General features: G+C 37.6%; 1 protein-coding gene across 2 annotated transcripts; it reads right to left on the reverse strand.

The window, feature by feature from the left end:
- LOC113235167 (neurogenic protein mastermind-like) lies at nt 1-27,167 on the reverse strand. Of its 2 annotated transcripts, XM_026470776.1 has the most exons (9): nt 26,541-27,166; nt 18,420-18,630; nt 12,335-13,078; nt 4,626-4,752; nt 2,827-2,955; nt 2,434-2,721; nt 1,904-2,015; nt 1,492-1,561; nt 1-1,405 (listed from the first exon to the last, which is right to left on the reverse strand). In XM_026470776.1, the coding sequence occupies exons 1-9, from the start codon at nt 26,603-26,605 to the stop codon at nt 1,022-1,024; spliced, it is 2,130 nt and encodes a 709-aa protein (XP_026326561.1). In that variant the 5' UTR covers nt 26,606-27,166; the 3' UTR covers nt 1-1,021. The 2 variants fall into 2 exon arrangements, with proteins under 2 accessions (XP_026326561.1, XP_026326562.1); XM_026470777.1 differs by lacking the exon at nt 2,827-2,955 and having other exon boundaries at nt 26,541-27,167.
- Nucleotides 27,168-27,563: the final 396 nt, after the last annotated feature.

Raw genomic sequence — 27,563 nt, forward strand, 5'->3', positions numbered from 1 at the left:
GGGAATGATCTTACATTATATCTAATTACATAAAAATTTACATTTGCACTATATTATAATAATATGGATTGGGCCGATTTGAGGTGGAAATAACCACCCTATTTGATTTATAATTAAACGCCTGTACGGCCATCATTGTGGTCGAAAAAGATGACAATAGACAATTTGTCGACAAAGGCCCAAAAAGGGCCAAAAAACGAATAAATTATGACTTTTACCTTTTATAAAATACAAAATCTATAAATAAATAAATTTATTGCTGTAACACGACCTCTGTCATTCCATATACTGGAACCGATTGTCCTATTTAAAATTCTACTTTCCCATCTTCGTTTCAAATGGATTCAAATAGGACAATTTACGCTTTGATACATGTTCATACATGTAACTTTATTTTTAACTTTTAGTCAAACTGGCAACACGAGAGGTATAGTTAATAATTTCTTATCAAGCAAATAAAAGTTGATTGTCTTTTGTGCTTTAAACATTATGTGCTACTATAATATTATTTGCAAAAAATATATTTAATCCTACTATGTAGCAAAATTAAAATTATCATTTCGTACGAAGAAACTTGAATAGGTTGTGAGAAAATTCTTTGTCTGGTGTTATGTTCCATTGATATAATATTCATAATATTAAACAAACGTCTTAAAATTACAATAAAATATTTACAAAAGAATTATTAACAATGTTATTTAAAAACTATAAAATACTATAAATTAAACTATAAAATATGAATGGATATTTCGACAATAAATAGGTCTATAAAACAATGTGTCCGAAAGTGTTAAGAGATTTGGAAGATTTCCGTTACTTATATAAAATGATCTTGTAGCCATTAAATTCTGGAGTTAAATTCCTGTGATAACTTTGGTCATGATTCGTTTTATATTGGTCACAAACTTGCATGTCAGAACGTAAGTACGTTTCGAATACACTCTGTCCACATTGGACATCTAATTAACTATAAAATGTGTCAATTACGATTTATAAATAGTCCGTCCAGTGCATTGCACGTTTACAATATGTCATTCAAAAATGAATTGTCTAAAGAGTTGAGTAACTCTTGCGCGGTGAGGTTGCTCGCGTCTGTGGAAGGCATGTTGTCGAGGAAGTCGAGATTGAAGTCTGCCGTTTGTCCCGTGAAGGAAGACGTGTTGTGCAGCGAGGGGAACGAGTTGGCATCATTTCCGTTTTGACTCTGCATCGGCCCGTTCTGTGACATCATGGAATTCTGCATTGGATTGTTCTGCGGGTGCATCCCACCCTGGCCTTGCATAGGACCATTCTGACTCTGCATCGGTCCGTTTTGCATAGGGCCGCTTTGGTGCCCGCCCATGTTACCCATACCGCCTTGTTGCATCGACATACTTTGCGACTGGCTCATATGGATATTTGGCATCTAAAAATAAACAATATAATCAATTGACATCGTCGTCATGAATAATAAATATATCTGACAACTTTGGATATATTATATATAGCTACCTGTCCTTGAACATTCATCATCTGATTCTGCTGCATAATGAGATGAGACATTGGCGACTGTTGATTCGTCCTAGAAAGTAAACATTACAATTGATATAAAACAAACAAGCTAATCGTGTCGCAAGGTGACTTTCATAATTGTACGTCTCTTACAATTATCCGTAGTTCATACTCGTAAAGCAATAATATTCATAATTAAAAATTTAATATTCATTATAATTATATTAATAATATATTAATAATATAAATATTATTCTTTACAACAAGTTAAAGTTCTAAAATTAACATTTTTTTATCACTTCGTTTAGTCTTTTTAGCTTCGTAATCAATATAAATGTGTCTATGTAGTATAATGATAACTACATAGTCCAACATCACAATGGAACTAGTACGAGTAGTTGGTATGACAGACCTCTGTTGCTGTTGCATGAGTTGCTGCTGCTGTTGCATGCGCGCCTGTTGCAGCTGCATCTGCTGTTGTTGCTGCTGCGTTAGACCACCACCCATGCCACCCATCCCGAAACCTGTGAAACAAAATAAACGATGTTCTAACTCTACACAAAAGAGTTTACTTTTAATTTACTCGAAAATTCCCAACAACAGGACATTCCTATCAACTTACAAAATTCTACAACTTACAAAAACTTTTTCTAATACCGATACATATCTACACCAGATGTTAGTGGATATGTATAGGAAGTAAAAAAAAATCCAAATTTCCAAAAGACACAATAGTTGTTTTGATTACACGATAGAAAGCCTTAAAAGGTTTCTAGTTAGCAAAGTTAACTCTGTACATTCACTAGAAAACATTTTACGATACTTATAGTCAAGACGAATAGGCGAACTATGTTGTCCAAGAGTCTAACCTTCGTCGCAGCTCGAAAGAGGTTTCCCGGTGTATCTAAGACAGTTGTTGTTGAAGTGAACAATCGAGCATACCTTGATGATGATGCGGAAACTGGTGCCTGGCGGCGGCCTGCTGCTGCATGAGGACATGTCGCCACTCGGGCGAGTACTGGCGCGCGTGCGGCGGGAAGGCGCGCGGAGCCGCGGGAGGGCGACGCGCACCGACGCCCACGCCGACCACACCCACACCGGCGCCCGCGAAGCGCGCCTTGTACTCCGGTGGCGGCGGCCGCATCTGCTGCTGAGCCCGCAGCATGTGCTGCTGTTGCTGCTGCAGCATCTTCGCTTGCTGCTCACGCGATATCCCCGCGGCCACCACTCCTGTTGAAAAAAGAACACCGATTCGAACACCACTTTCGTATCCGTATATACCACGTTGATGTTGGAAGTAAGTAGGACAGCATTGCCCGTAATAATTTCGCAAACCTAAAGGCTGAGGGGGACCAGGCCCGGGCGCGGCACTGGGCGGCGCAGGTCCTTGCGGCCGGGCGCGCATCGCTTGCGAGAAGTTAATGCTCTGCGACTGAGACACAGAATAGGTGTCACACCCACTACCTGGAACGATAACTCTTCTTACTCAATCTTCTAAATTATACTCCGATTTAAACTACTACGCGTGAAAGTTAATCTATCATCTACAGTCACTAATGACCATGTGTCGAGATATTCATTAGTCAGATTATATAGATGTAAAAACGACATAAGTTACTGTGACTGCAAAGACTTATGCAATACCTACGCTTCATAATCATCAAGCATAGGGAACAAACCTACAAATATATTCACATAATATAGACCCATGTAATGTAATAATAAGAAGCCAAACGACATTTCCCGTTCAATAATCAATATAAATATGCGTGATTTCGTTAATGAATTGCAAATATTTAAAGGCCGCATAATCGAAGAATACTTTTCCATTCTCTCTTATATACATTCCAGTCAGGTAACAAGTGCGTAAAGTGAAACAATTTGTAGCCGGTGCAATAAAGACGTCAATCTATGTCATGTCAACCCCGAGGTGCGCGACGGCGCATTCCCGCAGATCGTCAACCTCGACAACCCTCCCCGCGCGGTACTATCGCCACCGCAACAGCACTTAATGCCACGAGATAAAGCTACTATTTCCCCGCTTGCAGGACCAAACCGAAAACACAGATTACGCGCACTTTGCTCTGTACCAACAAACGTGTGTTATTATGAAAAACAAAGTCAACACGCGATGTTTTTATTTTCTTTTCGCCGTGCAGGCTAAAACACTTAACCGTAAGTGTCTGTATTCAAATCGTCCATAGATTGAACCAGATGGGTACACGAATTTGCGGACTCAGTGAGGAACAATTCCCGGGCCGGAATTGAGTCATAGGTTTAGCATTTCATTGGAATGGAGTGGCATCGATGTACTCGTGAGTTGAGACAACGCGAGACGTGTGTATGTTATTTATTATTGTACTTATTACATACTCAACAGTGACATTTTTGTTATGTCATTTCCATTGTGTGAGTCACAGACGTTTAATCAAATGATACACAGGGATATAATTAGAAATCCAAAATTCTATGTGCATTCGTCGCTGTTATTTTGTTGCTATGTCGTATTTGGACAACATGTTATTGCAGTGATTAGCGTACCTATAAAATATACCCACTTCACATACTTACCAATAGATAACTACCACTTAAAATTATACTTAAACCGGTGAATTTGTGAATAAAAGCTGAACTAGCTTCAAAGTAGAATAATAGAATACTAATTTATCTACCTAATTTGAACAAAGTCAATAACGCAAATACAGCAGCGCCACCTTCCTAATTGTGTATTAAACTCAATCACTCACAAAGCGTTAAGTACTACCGCAGATTTAATATTTTAAATGTGTGAATTCTTGTAAAAATAACTCACTATCTGTCATCGTAATGCATTTATTGATGTCTTTTTTAATAGAAATTGCAATCATCATTCTATTGAAAATGTCATCAAATATAGGTACAACCTTGGTACAACAATATCCGGAGTTCAGTAGGACTACCCACGGTTTGCCCATATTTCAGGCAGCCATGCATTATACTTCAACATTTCATAATAATGAGGCCCAATTTTTTTTAGGTTATTTTAAGTACATTATTGCACGTTTCATATATAAGTACTAGATTTAATTATGTTTCTCCTTGGTAAAAGAAACGCTGTATTACTGGAAGGACCAAATTACGATAAAAGTACTTACTTTGGTGGTGTTGTGGCGATGGTGTGTTCTGATGCTGGAAACTGGCGTACATTCCTTGTTGTGCTGCTACAGAGACGTGTGCTCCGCCCGAACCAACGCTCGCTTGCATATGCTGCGCTGCCGACACCTGAGCAACAACAATGACCACATTACTGTATTATATCATTGTATTGTATAAGATGCAGTTAAATACCTTTCACATAATTTCATAGATATTACCAGAATACATTATATATACATTGGTTGACTAGTTCTCATTTCGTCACGACAGTTTTCTTAGAAGCATCAATCATAGAAGGGAAGATCGAGGGAAAGAGAGGCAGAAAAAGGCCGAGACGTAGTTATTCACATCAAATAAGTCATTAACTTTTAATCGCTTGTCGTATCAGGATATCAAAATTAGAGCTATGAACAGAAACGGTTGGCAATTACTCCACCGGCAAGATCTTAGCTCTTAAGTCAGGAAGAAAAAGAAACCCTAGTTAGCCATTGGTAGGAACCTATGTACCTACTGCTTCACTACAACGGTGCTTACGACAGCAAATTCTTGATCCACGTAAACGTTACCAGCATTATGACATAGCTAAGCAGTACGGAAACAGACTACATACTTTGAAAAATAACATACTTAACATGCAAAGTATATTGGACATATTTAAAGGTTAAAACAGATTTTATATATTGTCTTGAATACATTGATGAGATTACACTATGTCAAGGCCATTTAGAACAAATATGTACGGCGTTCGTTAACCCGAAAAACTGGACAAGATAAAGTTTACTAAAGTATGCGGTAGGGTACATGTTCAATTAATTACATGTACGAATGTTGGGTCTTATCAGCACATTTAATTTGGCTTATGGTTACCTTTTGACGTTCGTTCACATAAAATTAACATTACGAGGTTCGCATAAAAATTAAATATTATTTTGGAAATAACTAAATAAATACAATGAGTGCAGTTTTTTACTTTATAATTGTACATAATGTAAATGTAATGTGAATAAATGTTCGAAAAGTGCTTAATGCGAGCGATACATTACGTCATGATGGGCCACGCTGCGTATTTAAACCCATACCAGAACTTGCGAGGGTCCCATTTCATTTTAATAAGCTCCATAATAATAATAAAAAAATAATTAGCAAAAGAATTAGTTTATGAAATATAGAAGTTACGGAGGTTTTTATCAATGAGGAAACTATGTATAAAAATATGCTTTATCAAATTTTCCAAAAGTACCATAACAGTGTAAACTACGCCACAAAATAAACCAGTTTAATAATTGAGCAATTAAAAAATTCCGTTTGTATCTTTATTCATATATCTTTGTAGAACCCGTAAACGCATAACACTTAGGAATTAATAATGTAATTATTTTGGTTGAGATTAATCCACATAAAGACTCCAACACTGTTTGAATTTATAAAAAGAGTAGTTTACCTGGTTTATTTAAAAATGAAGACACATAAAGGCAAAGACTTATGAGGCTACTTATATTAGGAGTTGGGTGATGCATGCCGGTGACAGCTGCCAGCCGGAGATGTGAGCGGCACATCACGCTCGCCGAACGTAAACCAGTTCCGAAGCACTCGCCTCCCGCACAGAATACCATATACCCTCCGCCCGCTCTACCCGCAATTTTTGTTGCTCGCGCCAATAATATGCGTGCTAAAGCCGCTAAGCCGTGCACGGTGCATAGTCGCACCGTATTGTAATGTCTGACGGACCTAACGGCACCTGTTATCTAATCGTATATCGCGTTTCCAAACGACCCAAGGATGGTATCACGAGCAGGTAAGGACCGTCTCATGAGAACGGAACTCTGAGTGTCTATATTCTGTCCGTATACAATCAATTAAAATTAAGTAATGATAAAACATTAGCGCACCTAGTTACATCGTAAAATAATAAAATTGACAGCATATTTGCATGGAACCAAGGTGCTTTAGTGAAAGCGGGAAGACTTTTTAACTGCAGTCAGCGACTAGGCACAACAAAAAATTCAATCAAATTTGTAAAATAATACTATAATGTCGCTTTTTATAGAAATTTTCCATTATGTCGACCGCGACTAAAATTGTACAAGTAAAAAATTATTGTATTTTTTAAATTATGTTATTTTACATGTTATCGTAAGTTTATACTTACAAAAAATAGTCTGTTGTTGGTGATCCAACAGCACATGTTGACTGAATCTCTTTGATATACCCTGTATAAGTTACGCTAGTGTTACATAAAAATGTCTATCGATTACATCATTATAAGTAGTTCATAAATTAATCTCAAAAGTACAGTCAGCGTCAAAACGATTGGAACAGTAAAATAAATCCGTAGCATCCAAAAAGTTCAATTTTACCTAAACTTACAACATGCTTAATTTGCTGCACATTTAGCAAAAATCAATAAATATAATAATCATTAATATATCAAATGTACAGTCAAGATTGAAACTGAAAATAACTAAAAGGTGCACTTCGAATTCCTAATTATGCAATTTTAAGCATGATGAACGTAGGTAAAATTTTGATATACGTTCAAACGAACGTCAATCATTTTTAATGTATAGATTTTTACTGAATTTGACCGTTTAGTAGTTTTACCGTGAAATATCATGTGACAGTGGTGTGACACTAAAATATTTGTATAGTTTATACAGCGTATCTTTACTAAAATTTTACGTTCAAATATACTTTAACGCCGTACAGTCATGATATGGACACAAGTTTAGCGTTCACTGTACTATGGAACATGTGCACACTTGATTATCACTGGAATTTAGAAAGACAAATCTTTATGTTTATGTTATTGTACCTACCTTGCCAGAGGCTTCTGATAAATTTAACTATTACAGATTATATATTTATTGTAATAGACTATACGTTAATTTGTATACGTTTAAAGTAGTGATGCAATGTATACTAATTTCATGAATACTAATGTTGGAACAAGTATTCGGCGATTACAAATTTCTTTCGATTTATATAATAAAAATTTGTTACGTTGGTATTATTTACAATAAATTGATTTAGACTTTGTAGATTGTTTACTTTTTAACCGATTTCAAAAAAAGGAGGAGGTTCTCAATTGTACTAGGTTTTTTTTGCACATACATAATGCTACGCGATAACTCCGGTATTTGTGAATCGATTTTCATGATTCTTTTTTTGTTGGAAAGAGGGTACCTCCATGGTGGTCCGATTTAATTTTGAAGAAAATCATCCACCTCTAATGGCGGCTGTTCACGCATGAAAATTATTTTTTATAAATAGCAGCTAAATTTTATTATAAAGAGCAATTATTTTAATGGTTGATTTTGCTATTCTCCAATTCAAGGCGTTTTTCTCTCAATATACTTTGAGTAGTTCGAACCGATTTTTATTATCTCCTGTGTCAAGATCCTTATAGTGGCGAACAGGGAATTTGCGCACTTTCCGGTAACCGATTTCAATAAAACTTGGTAATATATTTAATTCCACGTACTTTTGAGGTCGATTTTTTAGTACTCTGTACTGAGATTATTATGGTACCAAGTGACGGGACGAACAAATCGTGCGCCTGGTGGTAAGCGATACGTCGCGTCGGTTCATATCAGTTGCTTTAAAACCCGAAAATCTGTGGGGCACTGCCACCGCGCCCGTCAACCTGAGACTTAAACTGACAAGTCCCATGTGCCTATAATTTCACCAGCACCCAGCTTCAAGACCGGAACGCACATGCATGCTCACATTACTGCTTGGCGGCAGAAATAGGTAAGGCGGCAGTATTCGAAGAACTCTAATGACTGTGTCTTACAGTGACGTAAGGGAAAACTATTTCATGATCATTTTCTCAACGCAAGTCAACGCACTTACACCCTTGCGCTGGATAATTTTAAGACGCATATTGTAATGCCACTATAATATACACGGTAATATAGAATACACGGTATAGAATACACGGTAACTGTTTATCGTTCGCCGAATACGAATATTCGAATTACCAAAATGTTTAATGAAACCTTTTTAGAGATTGGATAATGACAGTTATGCTACCGAGTATGGTTAATTTAATATCCACTTTAATAAATTATATAATAAGTATGGAGTATTTCGACGGAATTTTGCAGGGGAAAATTAATAGATGATAGAGAGATTGGTATAGCGAGATTCGCAGAAAATCGACCGAGGTACCTCGTAGCGACCGACCGCCTGTCGTCCACAACACTTCACTACCTACAAGAATTTACAACTGCAACTGAATATTATTTGCGATCATGCATACATACTACGAAGTTATCATTTATTTGCTAACTATTACCGCACATAGTCGGCATGTACTTATAAAAATTTAACTTAAATTACGAATCATTATACACATATATGTTTCAAATTTGCTTATCGGCTTTAGTGGCAACCATTATGTTTTACATGGAAACAAGATTTTTTTCAATAATAAGTTATTTGTGGAATAAAAATAATTTATCGGTAATTGTTAAGAAATAGCTTCGGGATCGACTTACAAATTTGTACTCCGTATTCTAAAACACAATTACATTATTACACACCTACGTCACGAAACAGTTCGTCGCACCTTATTTTACCATAAATGAAACTTTATGAAAAAAATCATTTTGTGCGCAAAAAAAAGATGAATGAATGGTTGAATTTATTCTGAGAGAAGGTAGATAGTAAAAGTAATTTAGTAATGTTCTGAAGACAACGAAGTCCCTATAGTACCGTCTTTGCCCTACAGTGACGTCACGATCCCAACGACCGCTGTATGTTATTACACAAATAGAGCTTCGCACGCGGCTACGTCACTGACGCCCACCATAGCTGCAAGGGTCAAAGGTAACTCGTTTTTCAGGATCGAATAATAATATAAAATAGTGCACACAAGCTTCTGTTTGAGCGCAAATACCAAGACAACACATTCGCTATAATTACATCGATAATCTGATATGTAATACTATATAAGTACATAAGGTCAATCGATATTGACTCAAACAAGGAATGATTCGCTAATGCCACTGTTTTAAAATTTTATACAACTCGTAAAAAAGTACCTATAAAACAAACATTACCTTCGCAAGACGTAGACAAAATGAATTTTCTATGTTAGGAAGCAATTTTTATTACGTCATTTACATCAGATCTAAATGTGTTCTCAAACAGCAATGTGATAATACGTAGTCACCATCGAAGCTGCTTTGCTTAGCAACAAGGTAAGTATTTATCTGTATACGTTCCCTAGTCAACAATGCTAGAGTGCAAGGTCTACTCTATCTCACACTACTGACTGGCTGCATTAGCATAAACATTAATTCTTCCCCGATATGACAAATCGTCATAACTAGTATCCGATAAGTCCAGTCCATAAGATAATTATTACATTCGTACCTTTGTTATCTAAAAAACCATGAGGATCGGCATAAAATCAAACGTTTTACTATAAAATACATACTATGGACACCATTTTGTACCATTTTTCTTAAAAAATACACTGCTTGGAGCCGCCTGCGAAACCTTACAATATTTTTGTTAAAAACATTTGAAACTTTCCTAGAGAGTTGAGCAATCGAAAGTAAGAAACCTTTGTAACTTTTTTCTACTTGACGAATTGAAGGCTCTGTAGTATAATACGAGTATAATAAAACTTTAAAAATATAACAATAAATTTCAAACATTTCTCATAGATGGCGCTACGACTAAAAAGTCGTTGAAAAACCAAATACTAAGACACGACAACAAGCATATAGAAAAATTCGTGATGTCCGCTGGTTCGTTCCGTGGCTTAGTTGGTGTAGCGTCTGGCAAGGTAGGCTAGAAGACGTCGGTTTGAATCCGGCCGGATCGAAATAATTTTATTCTGAGTGTTCGATCTTTGTATGAATAATTATAACAAACTAGTGGAGTAATTTCACAAAATATAATTGAATATCAATTCAATAAAACTTTAAAATAAGTATAACAATAATGCAAGACGAGTGACTGAGATTTACGCTCGATCGATTAATAAATGAGATAATCAAGAATGAACTATCAGACTAGGTAATTAAAGCTACCATTCAGTAGTTAATTTCATTACATTTCCCCAACAAAACTAATAACGGAAATGCATATTTCCCTATGCCCTATGCCCTAGTGTAATATTAAAAAAATCTCTCACTATATATATATATATATATATAGGTACGATTGGCGGGATTGTTTTTAATTACGGGAGTGCCGAGATAGTGATGGCGGCTGAGGGACACGTGGTGTCGGTACAGGAAGCAATGCGCCGCCGCGAGTCGGGAACCTACACTTTTTGTTCCATTCAAACACTTCTAGTGTCATCGGCCGTGTCGTCCTGCCAATGCCACTCAGTCAAGTCCCCGAGAGTGAAACTGTCTGCTCGTTTTTATTTCGTTACGTTCCGAAATGTAACCGCTTTGTCTGCATATACGAGTAAACTCTTGGCTGTGTATACTGGCATAGCAATCCCTATAATTCTACGGTAACATTGAGGCTTGTTTACATGGTTAAAAGGGCACAGTTTTAATAAAGGCAAACATGTGGCTTTTTCGACACATCTGTGGGTTCGCAAAACGGCTCTCTACCACGCACGTGTTTAGTTTAACATTTAACCCAATGCAAAGTATGATAATTATGCTAATTTTGTGCGAGTCGATTTAAAGCAATTGCTTTTTTCCATTGCAGCAGTAGACCATCATATCATAGTATAAGTATATTTTAGTATTTAGTAACGTTACTATGTTACTAATACTAAAATAGGTACTAAAACATTTATTAATCTCTTTTCTCTTCGAAATTACCTAGATACTTACTCTATACTACTTTAAGAACGAATTCCTTTCGTGTTTATAATATTACAATACGGTTTAATTACACGCACAACAAAATATTTAGTTATTGAATGGCGCATGTTTGTAAATCGAAGCTATTCAATTCCGTTGCAGCGGCCGGCTGGCGGCGGGTGCGATGTTCTGCATCGAAGATTGCATGTCTTGGCGACGGCGAATGCAGACTAATAGGATAGCCTGAGATGCTACTACGTTATCTCGATTAGAAAGTCGCTATATAAATTCCTACACTAATAAACAATCGAAATACTTGATGTTATAGAACCCGTGAGCCAGAAAGAGACACAAAATTTATGCGAGACGTGTTCGACTCGAAAGTCCTGTAGTAGTTCCCCATCGAACGAGCAGCGCGCGCAAGCCGCTACCGGTCGATACTACACCAGACTCCCATGTTTTTTATGTCCTTTCACGTCACGAATTACCCAATAAAGAAGACTTCCAATTACTAAACGCATTTCAGTGAGTACATTTTATGACGTGGCGAAGAAGTAATAACATTGCTGGTGGACATGCATTGGTAAAATAAAACGATACGAAGCAATAACAATTGAAGACAAAAGAGCAACTTTTCTTACAAACTACTTAACTGTCAAGTTTTCGTTTGCGATTTTGGCGGGAACCGAATATGAATGTTGCGAAACGCACATCAAATTACTTCGAAGTATTTGTATCTCATATCTTGTTTGATTAGGTTTCAATCTCAGCAAAACACGAGTCACAGGTACAAAAATATTAGTTAACTACTGAGGTCAGTGTGGAGCCAAGTAACCACATCAGAAACTTTTTTGACATTTGTGGAAAATTTAAGAAATATATACAATTTAAGGGTTTCAAGTTGTTAATACAGACGAAACAAGACTCACCTGTAAATTGTGAGGCGTTTGCGAAAGATGCATCTGCTGCTGCTGAGACATATGAATGTGGTCCATGGTCGGTGGAGGCGGGCGAGGGCGGTAGGCGCCGTAGCCGCGGTAGCGCCAGTCACCGCCTGTGGCCTGCTGGTGCTGCTCCGCCATATGCTTGAGAGTCTGTGCCGCCGGCGACATCTCACCGCCGCCGTACGGTCGCGGCGCTGGCTCACCTTCCTGCGGTTCCACGTTTCCACCATTCAACTTCCCCCCATCCAAATCAAAGTCCTTCATAAACTCGGGGTACTCCGATATCTCCGTAATAAGATCCTCGAATGTCGTCGTGTCATCTCCATCTTCTTCGCCGATGAGTTCCGCTAGTCCCGGGAAGGCTGACGCGGCATCCCTTTCTAGAGCGGCCGCGCATTCGTCTAATCCTACAAACTCATCGTCTCCTATCTCAGATTTACATTCCGCCTTACATTCTCTTTCGCAATCAAGTGGAGTCGGAATTCTAGGCGGCTGCTGAGTAGGCGGAGGTGATCCCGATGTCTTGACGGCATTGGCGAGAGCCTTTACGGTAACGTTGGTGGAAATCTGCTGAGGCTGAGAGTCGGCTGCGGAGGTGGTAAATTCCAATTGCTGAACTATTTCCACTGAAAACTTGGTGAGTGCCTCGCCCGCCCCACCGCCGCCGCCTCCCCCGCCGCATTGAAGCTTCGCTGGAGGTTCGTAATCACCGCACCCAAATTTTTGTTGCTGGAACAACCACATCGCTTTAGAAATTGAACTTGTATGATCAATTAATATAAGTAACAATAATGTGCCAAACAACCACACCAATCACCTGGTCTCAAACTAGGGAATTCCCCGTACTATGCGTATCAGAGCAACGGAATTCATTCCGGGACACAACCCAGAAACAATTTAGAAATATTAATTTATCTAATTGGTTCTATCGGGGTTCTCAAAAAGGTACGTACATTACACATAAATTACCTCGGCATTCTTTGAAAGCGTTCGTAAAAAATTTATAGGATTATAATCAATCACATCACACTTAATTGATATCGAAGTGCTGTGTTGTATGAACACACTCAAAAATAAATCGTTATAATAAATATAAATATAAATACTTTGTTACTGATGCGTTCATAATACTTACCTTGTTAATGTATTACACTGAACGAAATCAATGTTGTGTATAAAATAGAAAAATGTGACAGTAAATTATAAACTATTATTTATATTGAACGAATTTGTGTCAGTATTGAGCCATACAGGTGGGGAAGTGCGCGACTGTGATCTACGTAATCAGTTATTATTCGCACGACCTGGGTCTTTTTCCGCTTCGAAATCAATTTCATATACAGTACATACAATATTGTAATAATACCACACTTTAAAATTTAGAAAAATATTTAATAACAAAGATTATCCATATTGTTCCGTATACATATAACAGAAAGAAAATAAAGGTTCTTGATTGAAGGTTGGCAATGGAAAGAGGTGACAAATACGTACATACATATATTATATCCATCAGACTGAAAACCAAGTATGTAGCATCTGTGCAGCATTAATTATTAGTTAAACAGCCACTCACTCAAGTTGTAAACAGGTAACGGTCGAAGGTCAAGCAATTTATTTCTTTCGATTCACTGTATCATTGACATAAAAACTTCTAATTTGCTTGATATTACGTCGCAATTGAGGATTTAAACGCAGTTGGCGTAAGTAAAAAAAACGATAACCCATAACATGAATAAAAATTATTAAAATATCGCGAGCGACAAACCTGCATGCCTATAGATAAGATATAAAGTAAAATGCTATAAAGAAAGTCCCAGTAGTCTCAAGTCGTAATGACGCAGTATGGCGGATTACGGCATAGTATTCCCCCATCCTAAAAGCCCCGTGCGCAACAGTGGTGTTATAACGTAAATAAGGTAATGTAAACGCAGTATGCAAATATATCATGGCGCGTTTTCTATCGCTAGTTGGTAGCTAGATATTTTATTACATCAGGTCAGTTAAACATGTTATATGAAATAAGAAACTTTTATTAGTTAACCTAGGTAGTAGATTCTGCAATTCAATACATTAAAATGATAGTACACATTGGAATTCGAAAGCAATCGCAATTTATATCACGAATAATGGAAATAAATCGCAATTCTATATCAACATCCGCAATATTTATCATGGAAAATAAGTGAATAATGTTTATGACCTTGTAGTGATTAAACACGTGCAGTGGTCACGTGCGACAAGTGCTAATGTTAAACACTCCACCTTCTAAGGTAACAACTTGGACTGGCTAACATTGTATATGTAACAATGTTTATTATGATATTGTTTTGTATTCGGGACATTTAATTTGCCGTGAATTTTTTTACCTAATTATTTAGTAATGATGGTAATGATGCATCAATTTTATTACAATAACATTAATCAGTGTTGCTAAGGTGAAGAAAATATTCCTATATTCTAAAAAATTTCATTCGTATAATACATATGGACATTTTTAACTTCTTTAAAAAAAAATTTAATGACTGCAAATTAGCATAAACTAAATATTTTAGACGCATTTTAATAATTAGTAATATTAGACCGCTAATTGTCTTTAGCAAATAGTACAAATAACAAGAACGCAAAGATAAGCTCGATTTAGATGTACGATCACGCTTCCAAATGTTTGTAATAACATGATTGGATATTTGTTGCCACCAACTGTTCAAACACCTATTATATCTGTAATATTCCCTTTCTGTAAATTACTTAATAAAATCTGATCTCAGGGAACAGCCTTAAAGGAATCTTGTGACAATCGAGACCCTATAAGCATAGTTCAAGGGCTGCATTCAAATAAGTATGAATTATCTCGCAAAACCAGCTTTCACATAAATAACAGCACTAATGCTAATTTTCGTAAGTTGATACAAAGCACCAATCTCGGGAGATTTTTAATGGTTATTATGATTTTTCGAAACGATTTCACCATAAGCGGAGGAACGCTGGGTAGCCCACAGTTGCGATTCAGCGTGTTTTCGTGAGTCTTTAGCCATAAATTGAAGGGTGCCATGAAAGTGGGTGCTAGGAAATTCCCCCAACATGCATGATGCATTTCCCAATATTGAGCTAGCTCGTACTCGTATAATCATGATAGGTACTAGCGCCAACGGAAGGTGGAAGGATTGTCTGTAACAAGAACATGTTATAGACATATGAAAATGACACATAAGATCGAGCGATCCGTTAGAGGTCACAAACAAACGCAGGGAGTCCGCTTCCAACTTAGCACCATCATCTTTTATGTGCAGAGTTAAAAAGAATAAAAAAGGCAGTTTTATTCCGGTTTAGAGAAAGAATACTATAATCTCAATGCCTTCAACTGGTCATAGGTAGATAGAGTACGTAGTTGAAATGTGTCAGAAAACAGCGCAGGCGCTCGGAGGTCGTCGCGGTGAGCGGCGCGAGACAATGCGAGGTGTTTGTTGTGAAACTTGCACAGTTTGCACAACCGCAGCCGATGCCCGCCCTACCGAACTAGGCACTAACTATCTCTTGTACTATGTTTAATTGTCATATAAGGTGTCAATACAGAACCTTAAGCTTATGTGCGGAGATCGTGGAAAGTATTCCGCGTCGCTAGAAATGCATATCACTAAATACGCCAGCCACATACTACCAGCTACCAGCAGTAGAAGCCCTTACATACACTTCCTAAAGTCGTTAATACTTATTCGGATCACTGTGACAAAAAATAATTTCAATTATTTCCTTCTCCCTGCAGATAATGCCAGAACGAACTACAATTAAGATAACACAATACTCATTGAGGTCAGTCGCAATAATGACTACATAAACAGGAAAATCGAATCATGATCTTGAAACAGTCTCCTGAAGGGAGTGAAGCTCAATTGGTTAATCAGACTATGCGGTATGAAAATATGGAAGAAATACAACGTGTTATGAACATAATTAACGTGTTGACAACAGTTAAAGAGCCTAAAACCTATTATAAAAATAAACAAAACCTAACATTATTTTATGGACACACAACAATTACTACTTTCTTTCTGCAAAGTTAAAGCAGTCAACATAACCGTGTTTTAGTATAGAAGACAATAACGCCTCATTCACTGCAACTTTAAGTAGCGTCAGCCTATCACTCTCGAATACGAAGGCCACTCACTGGCAACAATATGTTGAAAATAACAATCGCCTTATGGCATCGCAGTCGTGATTGGACTGGTAATGGATTGAACGATGATTCAATTCGGTTAATAGGGTAAGCAAATAACTACAAGTGATGAAAATCAGCAATTCTACGATGAGCAGTCTTTAACCCTTTTGACCGCGATATTTATTTTTATTTTCTGTATTTTTTGTGTAAGGTGGATAAATAACTATTATTTTTATCTGTATTTATTTTGTTTAATTGTAATTGGCTAGTGCGATAACACTTGTTGGTTCGACGTCGCGTGCTGAGTGTAATCGCGCGAGGCACGGGATATGGTGGCAGAGGGTCAAGTCAATTGACGGCGAATAGCATCCGGCAACGGCGACTAGGCGCGTACACTCCACGTGCTGCTGTACTAATTACTTTCTTATGAAGGTAGGTTGCGTGGCAACAAGTTGCATTTTAAGGACTTCGTATTATAAACGTTTAGAAATCGAAGTTAGCTTCTAAGCCAAAAACAAAGACTGAAAATATTTGACGACTTCTATGGTCCAACGGTTTGCACTCTGAGCGCTGAATGCTTTAGTCCAAGCTCGACCCTTAACTACAAAGTCCCAAGTTAGTCCCGTTAAGTCTGAGATATATCCACAATGTAATCTGTGTACATTATTCGAATACACGAGAGATATCACAAGAAAGTCCTTTTTAACTGACTTCAAAAAAGGAGGAGGTTCTCAATTCGACTGTATTTTTTTGTGTGTATGTTACGCGATTACTCCGATTATGAACCGATTTTGATGATTCTTTGTTGGAAAGAGGGTACCTCAGTATTGGTTCCATTTCAATTTGAAGAAAATATTTCACCTCTAAGGATGGCAAATTAGGGAATGAATCCGGTTTCGCGCACTTCCCGTTAACCAACTGCAATAAAACTTGACAAATAGACGTAATTCCAATAAAAAGCCGATAAGCAAACTTTTGAGGTCGGTTTTTTTTTTAAATAAAAAAGTTATTGCAACCTTGTAATAGTTACCGCATTACAATCCTTGTACATACATACCTAATGCTAGTAATTACATACGTACTAGACCCTAAACAAAAAATCAGCTATGACAAAAGGTGTAATCCACTATTGCAACAGATCGGATTTTGAAAGTGTTGCGATTAGGAGAGATAATTTATTTTCATCGGTGATGAAGAAATTCGATTCAAGGAATGTTCAATCAATGACTGCAAGGTGACAATACCACCATGCCCATCGCGCCTCGGCTGCGCCACAACGCCGCCTATGTATACGAGTTCCGCACGCTCTATCTCCGACATTACATCCAATCATCCAATAGACACGTAATTACTTTAAAAGATTACATATGCGCTTTCACCTTCAAGAGCGTATTGATCCAATACATGTAATGAAATGTAATAATATGCTTTTTTTTTCTTTATTGGGATTATTCGAGTACGATGAGAACGATGGGACAAGGTCGCGAAGTTCCAAGGTGAAACACGCAATCGAGGAATAGTGTTGCGATGTACGCTAGGAACATTGAAATCGCTTAAAGAAAACAAGTAAATGATATTAACACAAACAACATTAACATTATCAAAATATTATACGTGCCAATGCTGAGCACAGGTCTCCCTTAAGGAGAAGGTTTAAGCCATAGTCCGCCAATATCCAGATTGGGGACTACAAAAGTTCTCTAAGTGCAACGAACCTTTTTTATCATGCAGGTTTCATCACGATGTTTTCCTTTGCCATTAAGGAGGGATATCGTATGTACGTATCTTAAAATTTAAAGTCAGAATAGAATCAAACCGTCGATATCTACTATGAGAAACAGCCGTTTTCCCATTGGGTTACCACCACTCCCGGCAAGTAAGAATTGGTAAAATTGTCAATAGACCACTTACTACATGGACGCTGCTGTGCAAGTTTCCGCTAATCGCAGGTAGATCGGGCTTGCGTTCGGTTTTCTTAGCTTGTCGCTTGGCCTTTCCTTCAAGAAACCTCTTCTGCAGGGCACTCGTCTCCAAGTTCTGCTGCTCGCAGGCGCCGGTGAAAGACTGGTCGAATCTTGGGACGCACTCCGTCTGACGCCTTCGATACGTCTCGATCCTTCGGCTGCAACAAACACGGTTCTCTATTACTCATTTGTTTATTTTCAACTATCCTAAAATCCAGATGGCGCATTGTCCCTAGACGGATGGAGAGTAACTTAAATCGTACTCGACTAAATAAATGTAAAGGGCTACATATAAGTGCAATAACATATTTTATAAATATTTTAGATTGTGTAACTAAAGGTGATAACTTTAAACGATAACAATTTAGTAGCAAAAAGTTTCGAGTTGTTTTATAACAAGGTGAGGTACATGTAGGTGTATGAGCAAGCGTTTTTCAACCGATGCTCAGTCAGCCGCAACTCCCGCCGCAGTCACCTTGAGCTAATGTTAATGTGGACACTCCGTCTCACGTAAAAAAAAAACATTATAAGCTGGCTTTTCATATATTCGTCAACACAATATCATTCGTCTGCTATGAATTTCTCAAGGTTAGTGTCAAGCGCTCGTGTTACTCAAACAGAACTTGACTAGACGAGCGAAGTATGCAAAACTTTTGTATCGGTTTCCAGTATGTTTTAACGAATAAATCTGAAACAACGCAAGCTAAGCGAGGAGCTCGCGGGGTAACAGCATTGACGTGCAGAGTGGCGTTGAATAATAAGTGAACAGTATTCTAGTTAGGTAACAGTTTCGGCGCGCAACCACTGGTTGTTACGTAACGTATGTATCAGAGTAATACGTCACCTGACGTTTCGGTGTATCTATCTATCTATCTATCAGTCGGTTAACGACTCTATCGTATATGTAAACATAATGTATTTCGTTACATTATTGAATTAACATTTTAAAACTCAGCTTATTGAACGAAAATCAAGTAGCAGTAGACCTTCTTATGAAAGATTTCATCCAGGGAAGTACTGCCACCTTACCCGTTTCTGCCGTCAAGCAGAAGTCACTTTTGAAGGGCAAGGGTGCTGGTGAAATTAGAGGCACAAAGGTGTGTCTCAGCGTGACGGGCGCAATAGCAGTACCCCTCAGATCTGTGCGATTTAAAGGTCTGATTGGCATTGCAACTATTGTTATGAACAGGCGTGTCGCTTACCACCAGGCCCACGACTTGTTCGTCCCGTCACTTGGTATCTAAAAAAAACTATCTGTTGCTATTTTGTTCGTTTCGCTCGGCTTCCAGCAGGCCTTACTAAAATTTTCCTTTCTAATGTAAGCTTCTCATAGCGAAACTGTTATATCCATTATGTCAATTAATTACTATCTGAGTTATTAAGGGCTATCATAAGGGAACTGTGCCATTAAGGTACAACCTCCCATTAGTTCTATTCTAACAGTTCTAATACACTTTTCCTGAATGGAAGTGCAATACTAATGCAGTGCGGTACACCCCGCGCGGCGTGACGCTCGCCGCGCCGCCGCCCGCCGCGCCGCCGTCCGGGTAAACTAATTACGCACGAGTACCCCCTACTATGTTACTCTACTTCACTTTCTCTGCAGACGGGAAAAGTACTCAAGAATCTTCAATGCAACGTTTATCTATCAATCATCGCAGAACTTATTTCACAAAACACGACAACGATCGTTTAAAACGAGCCTAAGAAAAATTTCATTTTAACTTTAACTAGCTGCTGAATCTTGTTGTAGAAAACTTTAATAAAGCAAATCTAATAATAACTAGAGAGTCCAATTTTCGAACTGAATTATCAACTAGACTAGGCATTTACTACGAAAACTCTATATACAATTTTTATGCTGGTATAAAGTATTACAAAGACATTAATATAACAGTAGTACATACGTCATAGATAAAACGCCGTCGATTATAGCTTATGGGTTTCGGCAAATTCTGTTGGCGAAACGATAAAAAGCGTAAATCATACAAATAGTTACCTACACGAGACCGTGCATACATACGTATATACACGTACTTACAGCACAATACTTTATACCTACAAAAACCAAATCGAAAATTGTAGGCAGAAAAGCAAGTTCTAATGCAAAATACTAGTTTTTATTACCTAGTATTGCGTAATTTTAATCATGTTATGTATACACCCATAAATAATTAGATATCTGGAATCTATAAAGCTAAAGGGATTATTTTGAAGGTTAGCATTTTATTTCAAAGTGCTAGTTCCATGGGTATGTAGGTACGGACAACGGCACATCAGACTACACATTTTTGTTCGAAAATCGCCTCCAGTGCAACGGAACAAGATACGTCAATGTGAAGCTTGATATGCTGGGGTGTGTACAATACGTGTAGCTAAAAAGACAAGTGGTTAGTAAACTTATGTAATTTTTACTAGACATTTATTTACCTTTGCCAGAAGTGGTTTAGAAATGTTTTAGTTAACGAGATAAATAGGGCGGAGCATGAGCCAAGGAGATGATAGGCGCGCGCACGGGTGTACGGAAAAGGCACGGGATGAGAGCGTCGGCAGTGCGACGCGATGCACTGGTAAACTCGTAGGTGTTTTTATTTAGTTCATTGACCAGCGTCGTCGTCGCGCTACGCAAACAACGCCTTCGATAAGTCCCGATTGTATGTCACGCTATGTCACTGACACCGCTACCCCCGCTGAATCGGGATTACTACGCCCGCCCGTTGCTACCTTATTGCTATTCATTTAATTCACGTCTTAACTGATTACATGTATTACCTGCGCATTCCTTCTTCTTGTTGCTAACTAGATGAAAATATTAAATCATTTATGTTATATGATGAATATATTCAAGGAAATATATTTTGTACCTAAAAAGTCTCATCTACTAGCTTATGTGCTGGTAGAGTTCGAATATACGAAGACCGAATGAAAGAAAAGAAAACACGAACTAAAAGGCTTTTTTTTCAACAATTTACAGTGTCGACCAATAATTTTATTTTGTTGTTTCCGACAACGAGAGCCTTAGATCGACTATATCTTCATTCCATATTTTACTACTTTCTCCATAACATGGGCTGAGTAGTACACTAATGTTGCGCTCTCACAGCGAAGCCATTTCACGCGGTGATATGTCTCCAACCGCGTACACAGTACACACACAATAAAACGATCTAAAACACGTTTCTCTAGATATAACGTAACTACATTATGTTTAAGAGTTCTGAGTTCATCGCATTTATAGTGTTATTTCGAGAGAATCGTAATATTATAATTATATATTTCATAAATTTACGCAAACCAAAACAGAAAACATTTCATCTATGTATCGTCAGGACAAGCAGTGCATAATCCATTTAGACGACCACAACATAGTATCACGTTAATCTACAAAATCCTACTGCTATACTTAGAAGCAACATTTGATTCACTGCTCCTGAGACACTATATAAATTCCAGACATTGCACTGCAACAAATGCAGCCGTCATTGTTTTGATTGCGCGGGCTGTAAACCTGCATTTTGACGGTACATTTGGTATGTAAATATAACTTCTTAGTTTCTAAATTTCAGGCTATGTTACATTAATGCTAAAATCAGTGTGATACTTCGTAATAAAAATCTGCAAGAGTGATGATACTAGCACATCACTGTCAAGAAGCGTTCCGATGGTAACCTACGGATTATGAGCTATTATTGTGGTGGTTTTCAGAAATTTTAAACTTGAAGTAGGTAAGTTGAGTAAATTCCATACAGACGTACTTAGAATTAAAAAAAAAGTGCCTTGAAAATAATATTATTTAGCCACATAGAGACGATTTTAAACAATTACAATATTCAGACGTTCGAATGAGGTATTTAGAAGGCCGTCTCTGCTATCGGGGTGTATCCCTACAAAATGATCCCATTAACACGAGGGATCGTCCCTCGACTCACTGCCGCTTATATTGATCGCTGTGTAGTTATCATCCGAGGCTATCCGTGTGACTACTCCATTTTCAAAATATTCCATTGCACGCAGATTACATTCAGATTAAATTACGAACAATTATTGCTAATAAATATTGTCCAGGTATCCAAACTCCAAACATCATTCCAAACTCTCCACTAGTTCAAATGTATTTTGACTTAACGCATACCTATAGAGCGCGTTGCGTAATGCACACAAGCAGTATTGTGTGTATAATGTATAAAGTTAGAACTATGCTGCAATGCAAATAGAACTGAGCGCGGCGTTTATGCACCGTCAAGTCGACCGATACCGTTAGCCCTAACGCATACTCTACGTAATTGCACCGAGTGCAGGGCACTTAATAATTTTTGCCGTGCCATGGGTGAAATACGATGATTTTGACATTGTATCACTTAGGAAGCTTTTCATATCAGTCGTTATCTCGAAAATTTGCAAATGTTTTAGAAATGAATCACAATCGATTACTCACTAAATAAGTCATACGTTTCGAATAGCTCTTATCTCTTATTATGGGAAAGGGTGGTTCCGGGAATACCAAAATTCCTTGGACGTTTTAATAATGTCTATTATGATTTGACTCGTTAGATCATCCAATTCGGTGAAAAAAGTATAAAGCGTCGTCCAACCAGTTGCGGTCAGTACTATTGACCTCTGACGCCTTCAGTTTTTGAGCTTCACTTTATTTATAAACGGAACATTATTAAAACGAAGTAAATAATTGACAGAAATACAATGATTTGGCTCTGTAATATGACTTTATAATAAACTATAGTGTATGTATTTCTTTAAATAATTGTTTCGACGGTGTTTTTGTAGACTTGCCCGTGTTATTACAACTTAAGATTATTTCAATAGATTTGTAACATACAAAACATAAATTCTCTATAATAATACAACAACCAGAACAAAAATGACTAAATTGATAAATAATTCATACACCCACTATACATCTCACTGCTGGGTGTAATACATTACATATCCATTATGAACATCCCCAAATGCTTGTAAATAAATCACTTCACATCCTATTCTTGATGTAAATAAAAACATTTACATCAGAAATAGGAAAAATACATACACCCAGTTAAAATAAATGTGGAAGGAGTTGGTAGAAACAATGTTTGTTTTTATATATGGCATGTAGAATCACACCACAATAAACCACAAAATAATACTACCACCATAATTAGAAATATAGAAACTGACAGTTCTAATAGAAAAATATTTTTTAAACTTTATTAAGTTGTAGCACAAATTAGAATATACATAAGTAAATTTATTGATTGGCTTATTTAAAATAAGCAAAGTAGAACTGCCTAATAACTATTGAAGAAAAATTTTTACACGTTGTCAAAAGAAAAATATAATATTTGATAAGTTTATTTCAATTACATTTTAGAATGAAGGGAGTTAAGCCGTTTTAACCCAAGCAAATTGTTCTTAGGCACAGCAGCAGCCCATTGATCAGACTAGATTGGTCAATGCTCAGACAATATTGTCAATTCAGTGGTTCAGGATGGTAAAGGACTTGGTGCCAAATAATACATTATCCATTGATTAATCTGTGTGTAAACAGTTAAATAAACTAAACAAAAATGTATATACAGGGTTATTTGTAAAATACTAATGCAGGCAATACAAAAAATATTTTAAGCATCACTAACAATAACATTTATTTGTTCCATGACTTTTTACAAAACATGATAGATTTACCAAAACCAAACTAAATTTTTGTTGTACTATCTGACCCTTTTTAGATTTTGGTAGGTTGTTTAGCAACGGCTCACGCATGCCGTTATTCATAAAAAATATTTTGTTAGTGCTTTATTTTGCTACTGAACAGAGTTATCACCACATGGAGCAATCTACTTAAATATTTTTATATGAAAGTAAAATGCGATGAATTATTATGAATGATGAATAACTTATGTTGAGTGTGTGTTATTATATATTACTTGTGGGTTGATTTTGGTTGAATGTTTGGATTTGACACTAATTGTACAGGGTCTCTTGACAAGCTCGACACTTAAGATTTCAATTCAAATTTAAGCTGATTAAAGTAAGGACAGTCCAAAGTCCAATAAGCCAAGCTTGACATGCCCTTCACTGTACAATTTTCATATTTGTATTTGTACTTCTAGTTTGGTAATTTAAAAGTAAAATTCTAAGTTATGTACTGGATGAATCGACTGTAATATTAGTTGATTCAAAAGTATAATTTATTAATCACTTTGTTCGGGAACATGGGCTCTAACACTTCAGCCACAGAAGCTTATTGAGAAATTGTATTTCATATACACACAAGTACCAACCAGTAATGTTCCTTTTTTTCTCATTTTAATTTTATGCACCTCAAGATCCTTTCTTTTTTGTATTTGTTAGTAGCAGAACCGGCCTTTGGAAGCACATGAGTACCCCACATATAGAAATCCTTTATAAAACAGTCAATGAGGAACTGCTACTGGAGGCGGCTGTGGATAGGATCCCAAAACAATACATCTTCGACAAAAAATACAAGATACAACTGTTTGAAGATCCAAATGAAGGACTGAACCCTAGAGAGGTCCGCGTCTTCACTGATGGATCTAAAACAAATTCAGGAACAGGTACTGGGGTATTCTCAGAAGACCAATAAAATAAAAATAAAATATCAGGATATCAACACCGCTTGGTGACCACAACACAGTATTCCAGGTTGAATGCGTGGGCATCAAGTTGGCGGCAGAAGCAATCATAGCGAGAAGAGTAAAGAACCACTCCATTCGAATACTCTCTGACAGTATGTCAGTACTTCAAGCACTGAACAGCTATGACATAAACTCAGGGCTCATTTATGAATGCCATCAAGCACTCATGGAGGTATGTATACAAAACCACTTAACTCTACAGTGGATTAAAGGACACAGCGGCACACGTGGCAATGACGCAGCCGATGAACTAGCCAGAAAAGGGTCGGAGACGTACGCAGTAGGACCAGAACCCATAGTGTCCCTCCCCTATCAATGGTCCAGAACAACTATACACAAAGGTACAAAAACTTCACATAATAATACATGGACCACCCTTACGGTTTGTAGACAGGCGAGGGATGCACTCCCAACGCTCAATGCCAGTCTATCACGAATATTAATTAAATTCAACAGGCAAGAGCTTCGCACTCCAGCTGCCGCCATGGTCATGGTCCATACAATAAACACCTTCTCAATTTAGGTATCACAGACAGCCCTCTATGCAGAGCGTGAATGGAGGGGGAGGAAACGGCTGCGCACATCCTACTACAGTGCTCCGGCGTGGCCAACTACAAGGCAAAGTGCCTTGGAGTGCCAAGGTCGCTCCCCGAAGTCTTCAGCAAACCAAGGAGGCTGCTGAGATTCCTGGAGGAGCTAGGGTGGCACGAGTAGGACCCTGCACCCACCACACGCAAAATAGACGCCTTGATGTCGAGTTGTGGACACCAGCCCGTTACACCAAGTACCAAGTAAAAGTAGTAGCAGTAGAGCTCCTTGTGAAAGAGTTCGTCCAGGGAAGTACTGCCACCTTACCTATTTCTGCCGGCCAGCAGCAATGTGAGCATTACTATGTTCTGGTTTCGAAGGGTAAAGGTACTGGTAAAATTAGGCACATGGAACTTCTCAACTAACGTCTCAAGGTGACGGGCGCAATGGCAGTGCACACAACATCTTGCTCTAGAGACTTGTTGTCCTGTCTCTTAGTATTATTAAAAAAAAATTTATTGCAACTTCTTGCAATTTCTTTTTTTATGATTTAGTTACTATTTTTCTAGTTTTTACTTCTCTATATTTACATTGTTTTTGCTCAGTATGTGCACTCATAATTAATTGTATACTTAGAATCCTTCCATAATAACTGTAGTAACCCAATAAACAAAAGACAAAAAAATACTCATTCAAAATATTATCATCAAAAAAAAGATGTAGAGACAGCTTCAGGAAAAGTAGCAAACTGCAGTGAAAAAACATTGTGTAAATTTAGTAATTTTGTGTTTAACTTTTATAGATATTGCCCACAGCAAAAACTTACATGGCAACAAACTTATTTCTGTCACAACCAGGGCAATAAAAAAGTGGTGGAGGATACTAACCGCAATCGGTCAACAACAGCTTGCCGCTTAGGTGGCAGGATCATCTCCTCCATGGGCTGCAGCATGTTGGGCGGGTGCTGGGCGGGCGAGGCGCCGGGCAGCAGCCCGCCCCCGCCTCCCACCAGGTGCTCCAGGGTGTCGGCTCCTGCCCCCGCACTTCACCTTTGCCCCCTCATCGTCTGTCTCTCAACGCACCGCGGGGACTCAAGTACTGCACCTCAGGTGCGACAGTACTATCAAGAAATAAGTGCAGTTCGTCCTAAACACTCTCAATTCATTTTTCATTGTGATAACCCGAAATACTCAAGTCTCGTTCACACTTAATATTATTGTACAAAAATGACGAACCTAAAAAATAATTCCACACAACTGCCAAGCGAAACGAACTGTCTGATATTGTTAAAATAACAAAATCACTTCGATGTTAAATGTTTTGCAACAAGTTCTGAAGTCAACACAACACTACAATAAGTCACTTCCAATTTTTGTAGTATCACGGCTTCACTCAGTTCAATTTTCTCTAACGTACAGTATTGAAAATTGTTTTTCTTTTTGCTTTTTCTACCGTATTAAAAACACTGCATTTTTCGTCCACATAACAATAATCCCATTGAGCACTACCTAAACACAAAAGTGACGCTTCTCGCTTGGCTTGCTTGACGCACACAAGTGAATTCTGAAGTGAATGAATGACAGCCATCCATTTTTTTTTTTTTAAATTTATTAAGGCTTTGGCAAAGCCATCAGCCTAAACATGAAGTTTAAATATGTTTGTGTAAATATGGCCGCCACAAAGAGGATAGGCAATTTGAGGCGGCGTGCTTGGATTGACTCGGGATTCCATAAAACGGGCCGATACGGGTATTTTAGTTCGAGATTCGTATAATTTCGCGTTTTAATCTTCGATTAAGGCACAATAGCATTATCCTATTCCACTTTAAACAAGATTTCACAAAATAATTGAAAGTCAAAATAAAAACGACACTTTTCCCTCCAAAAGGTCCAGAGCGAATACACAGCCAT

Source organism: Hyposmocoma kahamanoa, unplaced genomic scaffold (assembly GCF_003589595.1).
Source record: "Hyposmocoma kahamanoa isolate Upper Pololo Valley unplaced genomic scaffold, ASM358959v1 87, whole genome shotgun sequence".
Taxonomy (NCBI): Eukaryota; Metazoa; Arthropoda; class Insecta; order Lepidoptera; family Cosmopterigidae; genus Hyposmocoma; species Hyposmocoma kahamanoa.